Genomic DNA, 24368 nt, shown 5'->3' on the forward strand with positions numbered 1-24368 from the left:
GTATGCCCCCCCCCCCCTTGTGTTGTTTAATTGAGTGCTTTATACGTTTCTGTTCTTTCTTCCCAAAGGTGACATGGCACAAAGACGAGTTCTCACACAGTGAAGTAGTTTTCGCACACACCCGATGCCCAACAATTGGTTTGGCCCACTGTCACAGGTTGTTCTCTGTACCTAAGATGAGCATGGACAGGAGCAAATGCCATTTCTTCTTCTTGAGAAGACAACAGTGGTTGGTAAACTGGCTGACAGTAGTGTAACAAGCACCTGGCAAAAGGCTTGGCAAATCGAAAACATACAGGGAACCACATCATTTTGATCTAAGGATTCCGTTAAGGTGGTAAATGTAATGGCTCATGATAGCAGTAGTTTCACAGTTAAGAGCTTGCAACAAATTGAGCAGCATCAAGGAAATGAACAACGATGGAGAGGATGATTGTGTTAGAGAGGGCAGTAATGAAATCAAAAGCAATATATGACTGGCGGAGAATGGAGTAGCCCTGTAGAAGAACACGCACTGCTTTGTCATAGGAGGTTAGCTCCGTGGCATTCAAACATCCAAATATTGAAAACAAACATCACAAAAGATAGAAAGGAAGTGATATTCCTTCATATCAGAAGAATCCCACCGTGCCTGGAAAGACAGTTTAGGCCCTCTGTAAAAATAGAACCACTTACTATGTTGCTATGCTGACAAAGAGCCACAGCTCTGTCGAGCCTGGTATTCCAGCAGCTCTTATAGTGAAGACTTTATCAGTTTCTTCTTCAGAAGAATGCAAAAGATGAAGAGATGTCTTCCACAGACACACACTTAAGCTAACTTTGGCAGGCTGCTGGTAACACTCCTCCACAATGGTATTAAAGAGTGGGTATGGAAAGTATTCAGACCTTAAAAGAATTTCCCCTCAGGGATAAATAAAGTTACTCTTTGTTATATTGCAGCCATTTGCTAAAATCATTTAAGTTCGTGTTTTCCTCATTAATGTACACACAGCACCCCGCATTGACAGAAAAACACAGACTTGTTGACATGTTTGCAGATTTATTAAAAAAAAGTGAAATATGACATGGCCCTAAGTATCAGAGCCTTTGCTGTGACTCTCATATATTGAACTCAGGTGCGTCCATTTCTTCTGATCATCCTGGAGACCTTCTCTACCTGCTCTGTCAAACTTGTATTCAGAATTGTCTAATTCCGAATCGTTTCTGCACGCCAGGCTCTCAAAGTTGGAGTGGTTTTTGAGGTCTCCTCTGCTGTTACCATGGTGACAGACTGACACACAGAGGCATACAAAGCTCTGTCTTGCTCTGATTCTCAGCAATTCAGAGCAATCCCTCGCATCAGCGTTCAAAGCAATACTTCAGCTGCAGCAATCAAACTTGTTTGTGCTATTGCTAACCAAAGAGGACAGTTCATAAGGGGCTGGTAATATTGATCCTAGTTTTTTTTGTATCTTTCATTTCTTAGGGGGTAGTTTTTGCAAGTAAGGCTTTTTAGGGAATACATAGGGTAAAAATGTTGTGTTAAAATGTCTTTGCATACATAGAATAGAGTAAATAATAAACAAAGAATGACACTTGCATAGTCTTCAACATGTACATACTGTATACGTTGTGACATTTTCATACTGTAGAGGGCGACATAGTTATCTGTGCCCTGTTATTTTCTAACCGAAGAAGAAAACAGACAGTTTACTGTTGTGGTTCTGAAGGATTCAGTCCACTGAGCTCGGCGTCAGACACGGATGATATTACTGAGAATACTGAGGGTTACGCTAGAGACTCAACCAGGAAATATAACGAGCTACATTCAAGGTTTTCGTGTGAGCAGGAGTGAAAGTGAGCAGCAGTGAAACGACATTAGCACGTATCAACGCGCAAGCTGTGAGTATGGAACCGAGCATCAGTGTATTTTAATAATCTCAATGACGTGTTTACAGTTTAGGGCCTTTGTTTACCTGTTAGCTTTGTTAGCACGCCTTTGCTAACTAACTACATGTAGACAAGCTGCGATGGGGAAGACACACCTTACATCCCAGCCATGTGACTGGTTATCTAACGTAAAATATGTTACACATAGCGAGATATCCTCACAGCTGCCGTTTATATTATAACAGAATAAGTGTTATGAAGTGGGTAGTGAAGCAACGTTTACATTTTTTTAACATCTGTGCTGTCAGCTACGAAAGTTATGGAAATCCTACATCCCTCTGACAACATCCCACCACAGGGCCTGCTACTTCCGTGGCTTAGCGAGGAATACGGGTGATAAGAGACAGGAATCATTATTTGGAAATACTTGACACTCTTAGCCACCCAGGTGTATTTGACACTCATATTATAAGCAAATTAGATTAGAATGGATACCAGTCATAACCAGACATGTTTTCATGTCTTGTCAAAGTGGGTGTCAAACCCATGCAGACTGAGGTATTTATTTCCTCTTGCCCTCTGAGAGACTGTAAGAAGGTTGGGCACTCTGCACTGCTGTTTGGCCCGTATGCCAAAACCACTATTAAGAGACCTCTCCCCAACCCGAGGAGACCCTCTCACATACTGGGGAACTCCAGGATTCATCTGAAGACTGGAGCGGTAGATTGCTGCCACTCCTCCTCCTCGGCCTGTGCTTCAAAGAACATGATAGTTAACATAACCAGACGGAGTTGATTCATTTAAAGCAACATGTTCTTCATCCTGTAACCAAGTCTCAGTGAGACAGAATATATCAGACTGATGATCTAGGATTAAATCATTAACTAAGAGCGACTTAGAGTGGAGGGATCGTATATTTAAGATTAAGAATACCTTTATTAGTCCCCCAACGGAGAAATGGAGTTCCACACCTGAGTGTTCTATTAAATTGTAAAGTATTAATTAGTGTGTTTTTTTACAAGGTTATTTAGATTAACATATCTTAACTTCTAGATTATAGATTATTAAGCTTAGTGTTACTGTGTCTATTTGTATTTAATGTGTTTTTAATAGAGGGCGGCAGTCCTCCAGAAGCAGCAGAGAGGTGTGTAGGACAGCGACTCTGCCTCCTGGCCTCCAGGCGGTTGGTTGTCAGGCTGTGTTGCTAGAAATAAAAGCTGCACTACCCCAAATGTGATGAATGCCGTCTCCTAATAAGACTAGTTTTCCCCAGAAAGTTTCCCAGTCATGTATAAAGGCCATGTTGTTTTATGAACTCCACCATGACAGCCAGCGATGGAGCGAGGAGGACATGCAGCTGAACACAGGGAACCCTACGGTGTCCGACATGGTTTTTGCTAACATATACACCGACTCGTTAACTTTGGTGACCTAACCCAACCTACGATGTTGGCCTACAGGCTTAGAAAGGGAGGGGTTGCCCAAATTGGTGTCACAGGGATCTGCTGTTGCTGCTGCCCCCAAGTAACCTAAACGAAAACAGCAGTAACCTGTATTAATTTTATATTCTTTTATACACTGGCTGATAGTGATTCATATGGGTTATTGCAATATGACTCCAAGTCATCTTGCTCTCTTTACATAGTCCTTACAATCTAATCTTTTCCATTCTGCAGGCAGTTTCTTGACTATTTTGCAACCTGCCCATCATTTTCACGGAGCAACAGATACAGTGGAGGGCCACAGAGACAGCAGGACAGACAAGACTCAGGATGCCTCTGTTCTTCAGGAAAAGGAAGCCCAGCGAGGATTCCCAGAAGAAGCTGGAGTATCAGCTTTGCAGAGTAAGAAGTGTATCACATCTTCCTGCTGTGTCACCAATCTATGACAGAGAGAATATATATTCCAGTAACTGTTTTTTTTCCACCTTAAGTCTAAGGAAGCAGGTGCTGATGACATTCTGGACATCTCAGCCTGTGAACTTACAGAGGTTAGTAACTGTTAACAGTAAGGAAACCTAGAAAAATGTCCAGGTCATACTAATACTAAAGTGTGACCTTTTAGGGATACATCATCATTACACATACAACTGAATGTAATGGGATGTGACTGAGTGATTAATACAGGATTATAAATAATATTAAAATAATATTAAAGTATAATCTGTTCTCTTCAGGTGCCATCAAGTGCGTTTTCCATCTGCAAGGTACTGCAGAAAAAGGTAAAAATCAACCTTAATATTATATTTACTTATTTATTTGAATGTATGTAACCAATACATTTGTGCTTATCAATCTATACTAGGTAACCCAAATAACTAAGAATCTATCATTACAAAAGGTTTTGGACTTTTCAGACTGTAGTCGGGTACTATATTATTTTGCTTGAATCAGCCGCAAGATGTATAGATAAGAACTCTAAGCATTTGCCATCCCCACAGTGAAAGTAATGTGAAAGACTTAGACAATGGTGTCCAGAGATGTACTTGAAATGTAACAAATAATATACTCTGTGTTTTTTTTATATGACAGCTAATAAATCACCCCTAGCATGTGCATTATTATATCTATATCTTGAGATATGTAAGATCATGTGAAACAAATATGAAGGAGCTGGATTACTGTCAACATGGTCAAATACGGCTTTGAAAATAGCACATTTTTATAAAAATTGTAAAAATTGACATAGAAAAACTACTTAAGATAGGAAAAATTTGATTACATTTTCTGATATTAAGGGAAATGCAGCAAACACCAGATTCCTACATGCAACAGAGGCCATGAAGTAAAAGCTTAAACTTAGCCGAAAGCAAATCGACCAAAAACTAAGAAATATAAATGAAATTTCGCATCAGCGAATTTTTTAATAAAAAATCTGAGGGGGTCATTTGGCAGCCTTGGATGATTTCACATAGAATGGCCCCAGTGGCAAGAGGAGAAGGAAAGACCAATTTCAGAAAAATAATCTGATAAATACGTTTCACAGAAGTTAAGAGGACCTGACCGGAAAATCAGGAGAGACTCAAAACTGTAACTTCTGCAACTTTTACAGAAATAAGGTCTGACACATAAAGTGTGTAAAAACTGAAGGAGACTGAGAACTTTGTGAATCAACTGAACACAGCTCCCTCGTGTCCATATGTGTGTATGTCCTCTAACTCAACATTAAGCAGTCAGACCTGTCCTCTGTTGTCCTTCAGGTACTTATCCTTCACAACAATGAGCTGAGGTATCTGCTGCCCAAAGGGTGTGACATCAGCGCTCTCGCCACTTTAAAGGTAAAGAACAGATAATATTTGTTGTCATTGCATTAAAACAACTTACAGCAGCAGAGGTAAACTGTTTTCACAGTATAACAGGCAATAATTACTCAATTGAAATAAGATATTAAAAATATATAAAGAGCAGATTAAAACATACTGCAGTTGCCTGATGCCATGGGGGTATTGTGACGTGCCTGGTGAAGCCACAGAGTAGTCCTGTAAGAAGTGTACTGTACTTACTACTGTAAGTATGTGAGCTTTAAAACCTGTTCAGCAGGACCTTATTTAAGAAAATCCAGTTGTAAAATCTGAATGGTAAGGCTGGGAGAGAGAGAGAGAGAGAGAGAGAGAGAGAGAGAGAGAGAGAGAGAGAGAGAGAGAGAGAGAGAGAGAGAGAGAGAGAGAGAGAGAGAGAGAGAGAGAGAGAGAGAGAGAGAGAGAGAGAGAGAGAGAGAGAGAGAGAGAGAGAGAGAGAGAGAGAGCTTTTCCAACATTTATCTGACCTCCATTCGAACATAGTTGACAGAATTTGTCTGCTTCTAAAGGTTTTAGATCTACATGAGAACAAGCTTAATGTGCTCCCCGAGGACATCGGGAGACTGACAGCTCTGCAGGTAAAGCCATTTTAAACTCTGCTCTTTGTGCTTAAGAAATGAGTGTATGCTTCTCATGATGTATGTGGTCATTTTCTGTCAGATTCTAAATGTAGAAAAGAATCGTTTGAAGGTATTGCCAGAGTCCATTGGGAGCCTGCATCACCTGCAGACACTCAATTTGAAAGGTATGATGGCTCATGTTTGTGAGTTAGAGGACAAGCACCAGTGAGATGTTATTGGTCATGTTTTTCATTGCTTTGTATTCAACAGGGAACTGTCTCACTGAGCTGCCATGCTCAGTCGGCTCTTTGGGCAGTCTGCGCACACTAGATCTCAGGGACAACAGCATTGAGCAGCTTCCTAAAGCTCTGGCCTACATCCGAACCTTAGAGGTGTGTATCTGGGATTTGAAAACAGAAGAAGGCTGCAGCATAAAGACTGTGCTATATAGTAATATTATATTGTGTGTGTTTGCTGTGACAGAGCTTTGCACTTGATGCTGCCATGATGTCGTACCCACCTGCATCTGTGTGTGGTGAAGGAACAGAAAGCATCCAACGTTTCTTATGCAACGGTAGATTTTACTTTATGTATTTACTTTGACAGTCTGTGGGAAACTACAGTGTAATCATTTATGGGAAATGTCCAATTATTCTTCTTTCTTTATTTTTACTGTTGATATCATTATTTGCAGTAGTGACATAATGACACATGGAACACATAGAAGCAGCACTAGTTATTGTGTTGCTACTTCGGAATCACCACTAAACTGGTCGTGGTCTCTGTAAAGAAGAAAAGTGCCATTGACAATATTTCTAGCTTCCTTGGTTTCTCTGGTCATCAGAATTGGGAGAAGAGTACTGCCCACCATCCCAGTATCTCCTTCCAGTGTTAGAGAATGACTGTGGTAAAAAGAGCATCGACTATCTGGATGGCTTGGAGGCAGCCTGGCAGGTACAGTGGAAAACAAAAGAACACACACAGCTAGAAAGATAAATGGTGGCCAGGCCTGCATCTATGCAGCACTGTTTTCTTTCCGTTTTGAATTCATGGTAACAATACTAAAAGTCTCATCAGTTTTACTTTCTGTTGCAGACCAAATTCAGTGACTATGAGAGGAGAAAGGTTTGTGAGTCCATCAAACGCACAACACAAACAGCATGTTATTCAGCCTCTGTCCAGAAGCACTGTTCCTTCCCTGCCTTTGTTGCAGTTTCTTGGGCAGTGTTGCAACAAAATAGTGTTTATTATTAATAGCTGATCGTCTGAGTGTTAACTATATTGCTTGTTGTGAAAAACCCATAGGTCTAATAAGCCTAAGTGACATTTATTTCTCCACACTGTAAAGTGTAATAAGTTGACATTACTTAAAAAAAGTTTGGAAACCGATTGCCTCAAAATTTAATTTGAGGCAATAATTTAAGTAAAGTATGTCATTAATTTTAAGTCATTAAAGATGAGAAAAGGTGCGTTTAGACTACTCATGCTATGACAGTAAACTTCAGTATAGTTAAGTCAAAATAATTAGTTTGGTGTACTATAAAATATCAGTTCAGATTACATAAAAAGTGTGAGTTATGTTAAGTAAGCACTACTCAAGTATGAGGAAACTGATGGCTCAGTCCCTGAATGGAGCATTTGCACCATGAGTGAAGGTGGTTGGGGAGCAGTGAAATGTCTACAGATCAGAAGATAAAAAAAATGTTTGAGTCCAAGTGCCTTGACTTATTTTCTTGGACATATCATTTCTCAGAGTATTTAGACCTTGATTGCTGCAATTTTATAGTATCAGTCATCATCCTTAAGATATCTTTGTGAAATTTATTAACCTGTGTGTGTAATGCAGGACTACAATGCAAGGGCCACGTGAGGTGGGGATGGGGGGTTAACACAACCAGCCCCCCCTCACTGATGGTGCAAATTAATGCACTACGCCCTGAATGAAGGGACCATGAGTGAAAGTGGTTGGGGGAGTAAAGAAAGGTCTACAGATAAAAAATATCAATGACTATATTTACCTTAATTTAAATACTCTTTACATATACTCTTTACATACATAACAACATAACACTAAACAGATGAATTACTTTATGACCACGCATTTACAGTGTCACTTAACATGCTTAAAGTGTCTTTAGGAAATTTACCAACACCTGTGTGTCAGTACTTCACCAAACTGGAAGCATAAGATGCAAGACTGCAAGACTTAGAGGTCCACCTCAGTCTGCATAGCCACAGAGGTCACAGTTTTTCAGTTAAGGTTACTCGAGGCTGTTTAATACTTTCTTCATTAGAACGTTTTATTAACTAAATGTAACTTAGTAGAGTCAACAAAGTAAGCACATATGAGTTAAGACCACTTGATACTTTTAAGTAATGTTACAATTACATTTTACAGTGCAATTTACTGCTTTGTTATAGCTAATGCCACACCGTCCTTGCTGGCTTGGTTGACCAGCAGTGCCCTCAAATGCTATAAAGTTTGTTTTTTTTAAAATAAAATACATATGTGTGATGCACAGTACATATGGTGGTGTTGATCCTTTAGGAAGAGAAGCAGCAGGAAAAGCTGGCCTTTGAGCGGGATCTGGAACGGAAGCAAAGAGAGCACACACAGCTTCTACTCATGAACAACTCCCACAAAGAAAACATCCTTAACTCAGTCCGTCAGGTACCCTAAGTGTTTATCTTGTGATTGAACAGTTCACTAATGGATAAGATTTACTGTATAATTTATTTTTTGTATGTGACTGTTTCAAGCAGCTGTTTACAGGAGTCTCTACTCTCACTGTATTATTGATGGTTTTAGAACTAAGCAGGATCCGTATGAATGCATTTATGAAGGCTGTCACACAGCAGTGCAGCATTCTGATTTTGTCCTGAATTCAGTGTCAGCAGTTGAAATATTTTCAGAACATCATGAGAACATTTAATTTCTCAGGTTAATTATAGCTTGTGCTGTATACACTCAAACTGGCTACTGATAAGTCAAATGATATTATCAGTTAGGTACCGGTAGTTGTCTTATCTGCATATTTTGACTTGACTTACTTTGTATCATGTTTGATGATTAGGAGCAGGAGCGTGTGGACCAGGGGCTCAACAAGCAGCAGAGGGTTCAGGAAGCAGAGAGGTTGCTGATTCTAGAGAGAGTCAGACAAGCTGAAAACAGCATCAGCTGCCGCATCAGCAGCATGCTGTTAATCAACAACAGGTAGGACCTCAAGGAAGAGGCTGTTCAGATGGTAAGTCTGTACAGATGCTGTAGTGCCCATAGATGATACTGACCACTAACAGCTGTCTCTGTTCAGGCAGAAAAGAAGTGCAGAATTTCTCCAAGCCATGGAGGAAGATCGGTGAGTGAACAAAGTGTTGATCCCTAATATTCAGATCTGCTGCAGCAAAGAGAACATGATGAGGATCGTACAATTCTTTTGTATAGGGGTCTATAATAGACTGCCTAGTTGGGTAGCAGTGGCTCAGTGGTAGAGCAGGGTTGTCCAATAACTGGACGTTCAATCCCAACTCCTCCCTAGTCATTGTTGTGTGTCCTTGGGCAAGACACTTCACCCACACTGCCTCCAGTGCACTCACTGGTGTGACGCGCCTTGCTGGTCATTGTATGACACTGCTTGGCAGCAGCCTTAAAAACAATTTTTAATTATTAAAGTATCTAAAATAAATATAATAGAAAAAAGTGTAAAGGGCAGTATACAAATGAGAGGCACCACGTGTTTTCTGGGAAGGAAAAAATAAAAGCCGAATAACTGGCCCTAAGATCTTCATTACCAAAATATAACAGTGTAAAAGACGTCCATTTTGTTTATGTAATGTCAAGTACAGTGTACTCTGTGAGAGTAGTCTGTGGCTTCACACACCATATTTGTAGTTGTTTGTACAACAGCAGTAGGGACAATTGGTTTCAGAGTTTGCCTGGTAAAAACCACAGATCACATGAAAGCCTTCCTGATCATTCAAGATGATGTTTGTGTCTATGCATTACTTTCGTTTACGCTCCACTCATAATGACTTCTGCCTATCTATTATTTGGGGTTTAAGTATTTGCAAAACTAATGACCATTAGCCTCAGTTGTGTAAAGTTCATAAGCCAGTATGAGCATGTGGACATGCTACCAGGGCCAAATTATAAAGTTCAGATACTCAACACTTGTTGACGGCTTCAATACAGGAATACATATTTCAGCTTGTCCTGTTTAAATCTTATTTTGCAGCGTTCAGATTTCCAGCCTGCAGTGACTCAAATAGGTTTTTTTCAGATTGTATGACACAATAATCTGATGATTTGATGAACTGAGTTTTCAGTCAGACTTAAATTGCTTCAGAATGTGGTTGTAAATCAAATATATTTCCCATTGGACCATGCGACATGACTGACAATGATCACATCAAAATCCATGGCAACTCATGTGGACTTACAAATATGAGGTTGGGTGTCATTTCAGTAGACAGTAATTATTACGTAGGTGCCGCACACTTGTAATTATGAATGGACACCATCAGGTTTGGCAAAATAGATTCTGCACATAATCATAAATAAACAATGTGGCTTGTAAGGCAAATGTAGTCTCAGAGTATTGTCTCTCCAAAAATGAAGCGATAGCCTGAGTGTTCACCAGCTGCTGTCACCACATTCTAGAGGTCTAAGATGCTCATTTCTAAAAAGATCTGCAGGGAGGCAACTGTGTAAAAAAACGTATGTACTATGTTGTCTTGAAACTTAACTAAACTCTGCATATTGCATTTACAATACACAAACGCATCAATCACCCATATGAGTTCTGATATAATGTTACGCTTATATTACGTTTGTATTAAAACTCATTTGTTAAAACACAATTCAAATCTTATTGTGCTGTCGGGCACCATGGTTACTGCTGCAGTCAGCAGTTTTACAAAAAGGATGACATGACAATATCATAAACTTCCCTTTTAGGATCCGCATGGAACATCTGACTGCCATCACGCAGGAAGAGGCCAGTTCATTAAGAAAGAAGGAGGTGGCAGGTAGAGAGCTAATGTGAAATTATTTTGATCTTTTCTTCTTGACCGTCCCTCTTGCAACACTATCTTTTCTTCCAAACTTACTTGTCTTTGTGTAATTAGCTGCCATGCAGAAGATGCTGTCAGACAGCTATGCCACGAGCCTTCTCCAGGAGGCCAGTGAACATCGCAGACAAAGCCTAGTCTCAGAGGCCTGCAGGAGGTGAAGCACACACCCTGACAAATGCAAACCAGATCACAACATTGCAAACCTATGAAACATGTGTAATCTTGTTTTGTAACAGTATGGAGAACTTGGATAAAAAATTTGACAAGATGCTGTCTCTCCAAGTTCTGGACAAATCTAAAGCCATTGCCCACATCCTACAGGAGGTACGTGTGTCTGGGGGTTAATTTACTGTCTTGAAAAAAAATTCTGCATTATTTAAAAACACACCCTGCTGATATGAACTGTCCTCTGGGTTCTTTCTGCAGGAAGAGATGCAGAAAGCAGCGTTTCAAGCCCTGCAGCTGCAGAAAGATTCTGTGCATGGCTACATCCGCAACCAGGTGTGTGTGGAAAGTTCCACTGATGCTAAAAAGCCAAATACAAAAAACATCATGCAGGTTTAAGTGTCACTGTTGCCGTTTGCATAATGATCCTGGTAAAGATGAACATACTGATTACAAGCACCAAACATTATTTGTATTTCTTATTTTTCTAATTATAATTTTGTTCATTTGTTTCTCATACTAACAAAATGACAAAACACAGATTTTTTTTAATTCTCATCACTAGATCATTATTGATGTTACTTTGCCTTCAGCTGCATGTCCTCTCTCCATGCTAGCTTCATGCTTGCTTCTTCACTATCCCCAGATCAAGCTCATAGAGGGTGAATTGACGCAGCTGACTAAACTGGAGATTAAAAGACGCAGTCTGGATGCTGAGAATCTGCAGGTGGGTAACATGCCTTCTTTCTTTGCATTCCCACATGGATTTTTTTCTGCCAACATCATTTAATTATTTCCATGTCATTGCATGATACACTGAATCAGCTCATTGTCAAAATGACGTTTTGAGACAATAAAATGAATTACTAAGTAAATGACACATTTTCCCACTTCTTTCATTGGAATGCATTTCTTTCATTAGGTTTTCTGATTGTCTGTCTTCTTCTTGTGAAAAACAATATTTATAGAATGCCTTTATTGAATATCTTCAGATTTGTAAAAAACAAACAAAAAAAAAACAATTACCTTTCCTTTAAATTTATAGTCAGGTGAAAAGCATAAACTCTGGAAGACTTGCCATGTACCTCTGGTACAGGCTTAAATGTCCAATTGATGGTGTCACAGGTTTGTCAATATTTATTGGAATTATAGTTTTCTTGAAGGTCATGAAATGTCTGGAAAAGCATTGAATTTTAATTTTTTTTCTGACAGGAAAAAAGCAAAATGTCAGGAGATGATTATCTTATTTCTCTGACCTGCACTGGAGGCATTTTTCTTTGTTGGTGTTTTGACAGCTTTTAATGTGTCCTTGTGTTCTTGTGACGGGATGTCTGTGCAGGAAGTTCTGATAGAGCAGCGCACAGCTCTCAGTGACTTACTGCAGCAGCTGCTGAAACAGAGGGATCAGAGGGAGCAGGAGCTGCAGCAGGTTCTGGTGAGTGACTGGTCACTTCACTACATTTCATGCATTCAGTGGCTAACAGTGTTTCATACAAGAGTTGTAGGCATATTTATCATCTTCTGGTCAAGCTTATCTAAAATCTAAAGTTGAATTGATAGATGGTTAACAATATAGTGAAGTCCATGTTTTGCTCTGATCTTACCTTAATTCTTGTCATTTTCAGTTTGGATTCAGCTGTTATATGAGAGTCAATTTGTGTTTTCTAGGCAGAGATGGAGCAAAAGTGTGAGTCCAACCAGCAGAACTACTGGATGATCCAGTACCAGAGACTGTTGGATGCTAAACCCCTGTCACTGCGCATGCAGGTATAATACAGAGCAGTGCAGCTGGAACATTCATTTGAACGTGTGTTATTTAAACTGTGATCTCATTGCAGGAAGCCGGTTTGGAGAAAGAGCTGGTCAACCTGCTCTGCAGACTGTCAAGTCAGCACTATCTGCCAATTTTGGCTCATCATCGAGTGACAACTGAGGCAATTTGCCACATGACTCCTTCTGATCTCAACAAGGTTTGGCTGCATCACTTCCACCTTTGTTTGTGTCAGTTTTGCCCTTGATAAATATAACTACATGTGCTACCATGCAATACAGAGTGTCTTATCATCATAATTACGTGTGAACATTCAGGGCATAGATATGAAGCCCAAGCAAAGTGTCGAAAACTGCACTGACTCCAACAGTGAATCAAGTGCCATCAACCTCAAAATTGCATCTTTACAGACTGGTACAGTTTAGTCTGTACTGACCAAAGTGTCCTTTTGTGACATCTATACAGGAGTGTGTTTTTACATACCTCACTTGGTTTCATTAAAAAAAATAAAAAAATAGCATTTTGCATAATTATGGGCATGAGACGGGCAGATGCAGACTTAAAGCACAAGCTACCTGCTTCTGCAACTGCCTCTCCACCTCAACTCTACTCATGAGTTAAGGCTGAATATGAAGCTGTCAACATGGCGACAGTTGAAGCTTCCCAAAGGGACTACAAAACAGTCCTTGAATATATAAATTATAGCAAAACTCTACCATAGTATTTCCCTTAATTATAATAACCTAATTACTTTAGATTGATTGATTTTTTTTTTGTCCACAAAAACAAAAAAAGGGTCAATATTATTATCCCCTTTTTGTTTAAATATAGTACAAATCACTGTAATGTTATGATACTGTATGTATACTGATACTGTATGCTGTATGTATGATAATGAATGTGTTTGCATGCTTTAAGTGAGTGGTCCCGGAAGTATTTGATTTGCACTTAAAGTGAGGATTGGTAGCTTGCATTACACACACATTATACAATTAATGTTTAGACTTGGGGTAAAGAATGGTTAATGATTACAAAGCAGGAAAAGTATATACAAGTTTATCAAAGTGCTTCCAGGTTTCAATAACTGTGTGAGAAGTATTATCAACAAGTTCAAAGAGAGTCAAACAGTACAGAACAAGACTTAACAGAAATAGGGAGGAATATGTCTAAAGAGTGTTGAAGAACTGCTAAGACACTAAGCAATGATTAAGCCATGTCTAGAATTAAAGTGACAGAAGAAGTCACTAGAGCCCTGCACAGGGGGGGCAGTTTTATGCTGTAGTAGTGTGGTGGTATTAGACACACGACTTTGTTTTATTTGTTTTATTTTCAGATTGGCATTACTGAAGTAGGAATCCAGAAAGCTCTTCTGAACTGGGCCCAGGAACACAGACCTGAAGGTAAATGACACACAAATATATACTAAGTACTTTTGATTGACAGTTAGTCTTTTAAATCTGTTTTTTGTCTAAAAACTTCAAAATCTTTTGATTGTAGTGGGTGTTAGTGCTTAAGCTTAGTGCTTTCACTGCACCATTGTTTATTGTAGATTCCAGCAATAACTTGAAGTAATGGTAATAATATGTCTCCCTTGGAACATTGCTTCCATTCATTGAGATTTTGGGCAGGTGTCCCAGTGCTCCCCTTTGGCCGTATGTCCATAGGACATTGTTCTTTGTTCAGATGCAGTTCAGTGAACCTTCCATGTGTTTTTTAGACAAACTGTACTTGTTCAGTCTTCTTCTAATTGTGCTGTCACATTAATGGTTTTATAAGTCTTTCTCTTTCCAGACTGATGTGCAGCAACAGTTGCCTCTCTAACACCATTGTTCATGTCGTTCCCTCTTCTCATTGTGTTAACACACACTCTGAAGCAAACTGCCAAAACATCTGTTTTTATAGAGGTCTGTACACCTGCTGATGATCAGTTCATCAAGGACTGATCATCAGCAGCACCTGCTGCAGCTCAGCTAATTCAATCCTATGGAAGCTGTAAGGGGGGACGCAGTATTAAACATGCTTTTTTTCTTTTTGGCTTAATTTTTGCTAAATAGTTGTGTTATCAACACCTTTTATAATTTGTATTCAATTACAAAAAACATAGGATTACATCACAGAGGGTTACTAATTTTTGAACATGACTGGAAATGTATTTACTTACTCAAGCAAACTTAATAAAACCCCATGACGTTTGTGTTCCATGTTGATGACTGTATGCTGTCCACTGATGTCCTTCTACAGCAGGTGCTTGTAGGGCTGCTGAGCAGGTGAATGAAGCACAACCTGTCCCCACAGCTCCAGCTCCGCACTCCCCTCCAGTTCTTCCCATTGCTACCACTACCCATATACCAAGCCCACCGCTCACCCCAGGGACCCCTGTCACCCCTTCCGCCCCGACTCTTGTGGAGGGACCAGGGAGCTCCGAGTGTGTGGTCTGCATGGAGACTGGAGTAAGGAAACATGAATGCTACACTCAGTGTTCTTTACAAAGGGAAAGCTGCTTTTTTAACTGTTAAAGTCCATCAGTTTCTAAGGTTGTTTGATTACTTGAGTGCATTGTAACAGGAAGTGTGAATAGTAACTCAGCACATTCTTAACTACTGTGTTTGCTAAATGTTACTGACTCCAAGGTAAAATTGTACTTCCTGTTATTGTAGGGATATATGCAGTCCCAGTGGCTGACTATGCTTTGTCTCTCCCTCTGCAGTCTCAGGTCATCTTCCTGCCATGTGGTCATGTATGCTGCTGTCATGTCTGCAGTGATGCTCTGCAGACCTGCCCTCTTTGCCGTAGCAACATAGACCAGCGCATACGTCTCTATCACAACTAACCAACTGTGCTGTCCACTATGCTACCATTCACCAACCATCACGTTATCCACGGTATTTATGCATGAAACAAGATGATGTACGTAAATGTTGTTGTGTATATAAAGGCTTTTACAGGTTTTAAAGCGCTGAGCCACTTTCCTCTATTAACAGGGGGTAACAAGTAGAAATATTTGTTCTTTTCAGTTTCTCTAATGTTTTGTTTTATATTAGGAGAGCTAGGTGGATGGCACCTCCCACTGGTGAAAGACTCACTTTGCCTTAGTATACTTTTTAATGCTATGTGCCTTTTCCTCAAATCCTCTTTTTATTTAAATTAAGAAGTAACTAAAATGCTATATATTAATAAGTATCAGAGCTTTTTGCTGTCATGGTTGAGTGCTGTCACTAACACAGCCCCATCTATTTTACAGCTTGTCTTACACTCAATAACAGAGTCTCTATTCTTATTCAGCATTGTCTGGGCATCATGCAATCGCTTATATAATGTTTGTTTGAGAAAATTATATAGCAGTGTTGGTCTGTGCAGTAATAAAAAACTTTGTATTATTATTTCTTGAAAAATTGTCACAAAGGAACATTTTGCTTTTAATTTTGTTTTAATGCTCAAGTCCAAAATAGCAAATGAAAAACATTATTCTAATGATCTGTTTTATTTATTGTTTTTTATTTACACGTCAGATAGAAAAAGGGAACAAAAAGATTTGTAATTTGATAAATTATCATATTGATAATTATCCCACACACTGGACTGATCAAATATCAACCTATTATTGGACCTGTTTTTTGTGTTTGTTTGACTTGAGCATCTAAACAAAAGCAAAAAAAAGAAGCTGGGATTGTTTTTAGTAGTAGATTTTTTCACATTAGCGTATATAATGTTTTGAGAATATAGCATGACTGACTAATGATTAATATGCACCATGTAAGCACAATGCCACCAGAAATGATGATGTTCATAAAGGGGAGCTTCACCTACTTTTACACATCAAAACACTCTCTTCCCATGTCTGTATCATTGAAGGAAACATTGTGCTTTAGTGGTGTCTAAATAAAGTCAGAGTTGAGCACAGCTGACATCAAAATCTTTGTCTGCAAACCAAGCTGACTCACCTGGTCTTCAAATATCAGTTGATATCCTTGCTGTACATGTACTATTTGGAGCTTAAAAGCTATTAACTATTAACACATCATCTGTTCATCCATGTCAAAGTATACCAAGTGCTCTTAACCTTTCAGCATGTTCAGGAAATATCTTTAATAACTGTAAACCACTTGACAGTAAAGCTGATCATCATTAGATCATGTGATATAAACTCGTGGTCTGTGTACAAGTTTTTTGTTGCTGGAGAGATGTATTCCCTGTGCATAGACGAATAGTATAAAGAAATATATTTAGAGAATATACGGAAATACAAATATGTTTCGGACCTTTTTAAGGATACATCTTTATTATCCTGCAATATTATTATTTTCTTGTCTTATAGGTCCACGGGGAAATGAAAAGCTTTTAAATAAAATGCCTTGAACTCCCAGCCTTCCATCAGACACCAGTAAAGAAGCATTTCAATTAATTTTTTGTGAAGGTTTGAATGGCGTTTAAACATCTCAGCAGTTCGGCAAACAAAATCCATCAACAACTCCTAAACATTTTGGAAACTATCCCTTCAGTTATAACGTGGTTACTTACAATGAGGTTTCCATTGCCATCTGCAGTATAAGATGCATGGGAGCATGATTATTATGATCTCACAACTACAACTGCAGTTTGAAAATATTATAAATATGTTTTGTGTAAAGTCACCGATAATCACAGCTATTCTGCTGTAGTATAAAGTCATAGTGGGTAGAAAAATAAAGTAAAAACGCGAATTTCTATCTTCTCTGGAGCCCTGAATGCAGCGTCACTGCACAAACCAATCACAGCTCAGACCGAAGTTGCCGTAAAGTGTGGCGGTGGAAGTGAGGAGCTACTGCTTTGATAAACAGTTTGTCACTTTTAGTATCGCTTACAGCAGTCACTGAAGAAGTCAGCAGCGGTAAGTTAATTGGCTCATTTAGACAATACACGATATATATTAATTTATACCAAAGAAGACCTGACCGTATTTTGAGTCACTCAGTTAGCTGCATCCTGCTAGCAGTTAGCCAGCCAGTCAGTCAGAGGAGTAGAGGAGCACAAGTCGTGAATTAAACCAAAGGGCATATATTTGACTGATTTAGAAATCAACGTAATATTTACTGTAGACATACTAAACTTTTTTAGCGATACAAGCTGTCAATAAGAGAACTAACGAGTTTTCATTTTAGTCTAAATTTTACTATGTAAAGTCAATGTGCTCGATTAAACATGGAATGTTGTGGCTGCTTTCAGTGATAATGGCAAACCCTGCCCTGCTCGTCCTCTATGGGAGTCAGACCGGGACTGCCCAGGATACAGCGCAGAGGATAGCCCGACAGGCGAGGAGGAGGCGGCTGCAGGCCCGGGTGTTGCCTCTGGACAGCTACAACGTGGTGAGTGCGGTGTCACACAGGATGCAGAGCTGCCATGTTTGCCCGTCATCAGGAGACACTTTTGGTTCACTGTGTTTCTGAAAGAAATATGGATTGAAATGTTAGCCATAGTTAGTTTACAGTCTGCACTATGGGACCCACAGCTACAAGAATACGGTTTAAGAGAAGGACAAAATGATCCCACAATATGTTAGAATATTTTAATGCTGACAATAGCTACATGAACACTCTTACCTCATACGTGTTTTCTCCCATTGAACAGGCTAATCTGATCTCAGAGACTCTAGTTGTGTTTGTGTGTGCCACTACTGGCCAAGGTGACCCTCCTGACAATATGAAGGTAAAACTCTCATGAAAGAAATAGTGTTAGTTTGGATGACCTGTCTGTTTTATAAGATAAATAAATAATTAATGTGAAGCAAAGTTGTTTGTATCAGACAACAGCACTGTGTGTTTTTCTCAGTCAGTGATGTCAGTAATCCTTGTTAGTTTTTGTTTTGTCATTATTAAGAATTAACACAATAGACTGGTCAAAAGTTTTAGATCACCCCATTTTTTTCCGTTTTTATTGAAAATTATGCAGTTTAATGTCTCATTGTACTCTGAAATGGAAGCACTGGACAAATTGATGTTAAAAAATACATCATGAAATTAATTTATAAACCAAAATGTGTGACTCGAAGTAGCTACCATTGGCAGATTTGGCACTTGTAGCATTTGTTCTGCAATGGAAATAAAATATTGTTCACTGTTTTTCTGACTGTTGCAGAAGTTCTCATAAGTGTTGCATTTATAGGTAGGTATGTAAACACTAGAAAATTGGGGTTTTCAAAAGTTTTGACCAGTAGTGTGTGTGTGTGTGAGAGAGATGAATACAGGACATTGTCAGACATATGATTGAGTTTGACATGTTTTTCTGTCCACATCTATTTAAAGCACTTTTGGAGGTTCCTCTTCAAGAAGTCTTTACCTGTTGGCTCTCTGAGTCGGCTGGATTGTGCAGTACTGGGACTGGGGGACTCCTCCTATCCAAAGTCAGTCCTTTTTTACACTTTTCATTGTACGCATTAAATATGACTCACGTAAAAGCATCAGCTGCTTCATGTCATAGATTCAATTTTGTGGCCAAGAAGCTTTACAAGCGCCTCATACAGCTGGGTGCCAGTCTGCTGCTGCCTGTGGGGCTGGCGGATGACCAACATGACCTAGGGTAAGAAAAAAGAATTCTAATCCTTGTAGGGATTTTTTTTAACTTACTTAACAAATATGTTTGATGCAGATCCGATGCTGTGATTGACCCATGGCTCACGTCATTCTGGAAGAAAGTGCTTGCTTTGCACCCATCGTTAGCCAGTGTAATCCCACTGAGGGATGGTGAACCGTGAGTACTGTTGCCATCATTGGCGCTCCACTATCACTAAAGGGGTGTTGTGAGCCCCTATGTGGTCTTTGCTCCCACTCTTAACAGTCCTCTAAAACAATTAAAGCAGACTAGCTAAAATAATGTCCAACAAATGTATGTGAATTTTTAAGCACTATTAAGATACTACAGTACCTCTTGTTTTAGTTAAACAGTAATGGACATGAACAGGAAGGCTACTACATCACTACAAATCTCTTGGAAAGTAATTATTCCTGACAAAATCGTAAAAGGTAAATGTAATCAAAAGTCTCCATGGTAAAGAAAAGCAATACTGCTTGACAGACATGGTTGTGGTGGACCTTCTGTGTTTAGGTTTGTTGTGCGTGTGCTCTGAAAACCTGATTGTGTTGTGCTTGTGCTTTTATGTGACAGACTCCCTCCAACATACACATTCCACTTCCAGGATGACATGAAAGAGAAGACACAGGACAAGCAGTGGATTCTCACAGAGCAGCCTGTCCCCTCCCAGTCACATCCCTTTTCTGCCAGAATGGTGTCCAATAGCAGAGTGACAGATGTGTCACACTTTCAAGATGTCAGACTCATCGAGTTTGACATCACTGGATCCAGTATAGAGTATGACCTGCATCTATCTATGATATTCTGACAGCAATACATGAGCACACAGTCACTTTAATGAAGGAGATCAAGTAAACATCTGCACCTGCTAAATAATATTTTACAACTGAATACCAAAATTTCATAATATTATGCTTTAAGTTTGTAGTAAAGCAGGTTTAAGCCACACTGCCAGCACTAAATGCACCCATGAAGCTGTAGTCATTTCCACTATTCAAACTGTGAATAATGTGTTCTTCCTTTGAATGCACTTGTAAGTGGTGCTTTGGTTGTGATTGTTGTGCAGGTTCTCTGCTGGGGATGTTGTGATGATGCATCCTTGTAACTCACCAGACGATATACAGCGGTTCTGTCAGCTTCTTAGGTTAGATCCAGAGGCCAGCTTCACTCTTAGACCCAACGACAACACTGCAGGTGTGTGTGTTTTTCTATGTATGGTTACACAGTAAATATATATATTTTTTAATAACAATTACTGGCGTGTGTATGTGTCAGTGATGGATCTGCAGTTGGTTTAAGATCATTTTTATAAGTCATGAAAGGATTGAAAAGCAAAATCACAGCATGAAAATGACAAAGCACTGATGTGCTCTCTCAAAGGCATTCAGTTTGTCTAACTGACATCTGAAGAGAAGCGAGGACTGAATAAATGTCTTCTCAGTTCCAGTCAGGCTTCCTCAGCCCTGCACGATACGAACCCTGGTGGAGATCTATCTGGACATTGCGGCTGTCCCTCGCCGCTCTTTCTTTGAGCTGCTGGCAACGTTTTCGTCCAATGAGCTGGAGCGGGAGAAATTGGCCGAGTTCAGCTCAGCAGGCGGCCAGGAGGATCTGCTCAGCTACTGTAACCGGCCCCGCCGCACTGCACTGGAGGTTAGTCAGAGCTATGCTGCTAGATCCATAACTTAACCAGTATCTCAGACAGTTTATTTTGCAAAAATGGCATGTGTAGCTAATTAAATCAATGTGTCAGACATGTTCAAATACATCGTAGGGCTGTGTGTAACCCTGGAATAATGATTCACCATGATGTGCCTTTGCTATTGTAGGTCTTGGCAGATTTCCCCCACACCACAGCAGAGCTCAAACCAGACTACCTCCTAGATCTCTTTCCTGAGATCCAGCCTCGCTCATTCTCCATTGCTTCCTCTCTCCAGGTAGCTCACACGTCTTAACAACTAGTTAACTGCTATGGAAAAAATATGTATAATAGAGATGCAACCCCCACAGGCTCACCCTGACCGGCTTCAGATCCTAGTAGCTGTGGTGCGCTACAAAACCAAGTTGTATACACCCCGAAGAGGCCTCTGCTCCACATGGTTAGCATCACTGGACCCCACACAAGGTATTTCACTGCTTATACAGACATTTGTGGTTCCCAGAAGATGCTGGATCCTAATGACTTGGATGAGTTTCAGATGCCATCACTTCACCTGATGTTTTTGTGATTGCACTGCCTCACATGCCACTAATTTGTGTGTTATAAATGTTTTCTTAACGTCAATCCTTTACATCACATGAAAGCCATGTGTTATATAATTATTGTGTCTCTTGAATCGCAACAAAAGCTCCTTATTAAATGCTGTTATGTAAATGTTTTTCACACCATACCCAGAGAGAACTGGATATGGAGTGGATCTAACAGCAGCAGAACAGATTTGGTTCATATATATGACAGGTTTTCAAGTCAAGTTTAAATGTGTAACTCAAGTAAAACAGACCTATGAAAGACTGCTTATGCATATACCACAGATGTGGCTGTGTCTCATAAAAATTGCCTCTAGAGGTCTCTAGGTAAAACATATGAACAGATAATTCAAGTTTTTATTGTTTCTAAGGAGCCAGAGTTGCACAGTTCATCCAAAAGCACAAAGCGTCCTTACAATTTTAAAAGTGTTTACTCAATGGTGTTGCAGGAGAAGTGTGTGTGCCTCTGTGGGTAAAGAAGGGAAGTCTGAAGTTCCCTAAAGAGAATGACACCCCTGTGATAATGGTGGGACCAGGAACAGGTGTGGCACCCTTTAGGTCTGCGTTACAGGAGAGGATTGCCGAGGGAAAAACTGGTGAGGTCTTGGTTCCTGTTGTTTAAACAAAATGTCCTACTCCATGTCTTCTCACAGCTCTGACTTCATCTCACTTTTTATTAGCTAACGTCTTGTTCTTTGGCTGCCGCTCTGAATCCAAAGACTTCTACTTCAGGTCAGAGTGGGAGGAGAGGATGAGGGCTGGACATTTGGTCCTCTTCACTGCCTTCTCCCGAGATCAGGTCAGAAATATGCTTTTTATACCTGTGTTAATACCACAGCTAAGGCAGAAACTCTCATCACAGCCAGCACACTGAATGTGCCTGTATCTGTAGAATAGCAACAACGCTGTGTGTGTTTATTCAGGAGGAGAAGGTGTATGTACAGCATCGTGTGAGGGAGAACGCTAAACTCCTGTGGGACATGATCGCCAATAAAAATGCCTGCTTTTACATTGCTGGGTGAGTCCAAAGCTTTACTACATACGTAGATATGACTTCTCATTGTCAGGTAGGTCTGTTCCTACATGATGCCATCTGATGGTCTTTGAGTGAAAGCATCATTGAAATACTGCACATGCACACACATGTGTGGATGTGGATTATTAGATCAGATATGATGATAAATAATTTGATGTTGGAAACCAGATATTATTCTTTGTATAATATTTATATAAAGACATTTTGGATCCACCTGCATAAGTAGTTATTAATTAGTGGCTGTGTACAAGGTAATCTCCCCAATCAGACTTACCAATGCACAACCCAGGTGTATTAAAACATGGATTTGTACATGCTTGGTAATCATTTGTGAACTGTAGATGGTGAGTTTTTCTTGCACCTGACTGCACCGTTTAGTGGCCTTGGGCCTTTGCGATTTACTGATTGCAGTTTCAAATCAGTTTCCATTTGAATTCAATTACTCATTGAGCCCTAGAATGTACTGGCTTCAGTTAATATTGGTAGCAGTGTAAACATGGTACCTGGGAGGACAGGGTAATATTTAGCCCTTGTTATGGTCATCGCACTCACAAATTCCATCTGTCTGTTCAAGCAGCACTCACATTCTTTATTCAGTGCTGAAATAAAACATAATATCTGTAACAGTTACAGGCCTCTATTGTTACTGCCATTATCTGAATCGCTTTTGCTCTGCTCATACTCTGTAAATAACCCACACTGACATGTCATACTACACCTGATAAACACTGCTGACCTATCCTTTGTTCCATGCAGCAATGCTAAACAGATGCCAACCAGTGTATGTGACGCACTGAAAGAGGTCTTCCAACAAGAGGGAGACATGTCCACAGAGGAAGCTCAGGAGATGCTGGAAACCATGGAGAGATTAGGTCGATTTCAGAGTGAGACCTGGTCCTGATCGCTAGGCCTCAACTGGCTACTACTCATGGTGTAGTGGAAAAATCTAACGGCAGCATGTTTGAGTGTATTTTTAAAACGCTGGTTGTCTAATCACTACAAATCACTTGACTATAGTGTCCATCAGTCCCTTTAAGCCCTTCACGTAAAATGAGGCAATACTCTTTGAGGGGGATTGCTTCTATTACATGTGTACTATAAATGAAATGGCAGAGTTGTTAATCTCAAGTAAACATGCAAGTGAAGACTTCCAAAGCAGTAGTCACTTTCTTGTGAGAGGCATAGTTTGCCCACTTTGATTCAGATGGGGGTTGCTACAACACTGTCAACGTCAGCTAAGAAACGTCACAACAAAGTGCACAGTACACTGCTCAAAGTTTGGCTCGACAGCCAACTCTAGGAAGGGTTCTGGTCGTTCCAAACTTCTTCCATTCAAGGATTATGGAGGCCTCTCTGCTCTTAGGAACCTGAAGTGCAGCAGACATTTTTTTGTAACCCTGGCTAGATCTGTGCCTCGCCACAGTTCTGTCTCTGAGCTCTTCATGTATTTCCTTTGACCTCATGATCCTCATTTGAGGACTCAAATGAAGGTGTAGACCCATCTGAAGGATGATCAGAAGAAATGGACGCACCTGAGTCCAATATATGAGAGTCACAGCAAAGGCTCTGATACTTTGGACCATGTCATATTTTACTTTTTTTTTAATACATCTGCAAAAATGTCAACCATTCTGTGTAGAGAAGATTGAAGCAAGGCGTCTGGACTTTTCTCGAAGACATTTCGCTGCTCATCAAGCAGCTTCATCAGTTCTGTTTGGTGGGGAAACATGGTTTATATGTGGTTACAGACCTCAGTGGGTGGGTCTGGGTCAAACTTAAAAACAATAG

The 24368-nt window shown here is 39.9% G+C and overlaps 2 protein-coding genes across 2 annotated transcripts; both read left to right on the forward strand.

The window, feature by feature from the left end:
• Positions 1-1678: 1678 nt before the first annotated feature.
• Positions 1679-17032, forward strand: lrsam1 (leucine rich repeat and sterile alpha motif containing 1). The gene is made up of 25 exons (XM_028418312.1): positions 1679-1881; positions 3546-3713; positions 3803-3859; positions 4046-4090; positions 5069-5146; positions 5677-5745; positions 5828-5912; positions 5998-6119; positions 6211-6301; positions 6572-6681; positions 6823-6852; positions 8276-8398; positions 8802-8941; positions 9039-9083; positions 10682-10752; positions 10852-10951; positions 11034-11121; positions 11224-11298; positions 11609-11689; positions 12302-12397; positions 12631-12729; positions 12801-12932; positions 14067-14133; positions 14975-15183; positions 15441-17032. The coding sequence occupies exons 2-25, from the start codon at positions 3642-3644 to the stop codon at positions 15561-15563; spliced, it is 2208 nt and encodes a 735-aa protein (XP_028274113.1). The 5' UTR covers positions 1679-1881; positions 3546-3641; the 3' UTR covers positions 15564-17032.
• A 455-nt stretch (positions 17033-17487) lies between these two features.
• ndor1 (NADPH dependent diflavin oxidoreductase 1) lies at positions 17488-23735 on the forward strand. Its single transcript, XM_028417897.1, has 15 exons — positions 17488-17600; positions 17936-18075; positions 18338-18415; positions 19012-19109; positions 19187-19285; positions 19355-19456; positions 19871-20074; positions 20364-20491; positions 20739-20950; positions 21127-21234; positions 21308-21422; positions 21994-22140; positions 22225-22343; positions 22468-22562; positions 23337-23735. The coding sequence occupies exons 2-15, from the start codon at positions 17941-17943 to the stop codon at positions 23479-23481; spliced, it is 1785 nt and encodes a 594-aa protein (XP_028273698.1). The 5' UTR covers positions 17488-17600; positions 17936-17940; the 3' UTR covers positions 23482-23735.
• Positions 23736-24368: the final 633 nt, after the last annotated feature.

Source organism: Parambassis ranga, chromosome 12 (assembly GCF_900634625.1).
Source record: "Parambassis ranga chromosome 12, fParRan2.1, whole genome shotgun sequence".
Taxonomy (NCBI): Eukaryota; Metazoa; Chordata; class Actinopteri; family Ambassidae; genus Parambassis; species Parambassis ranga.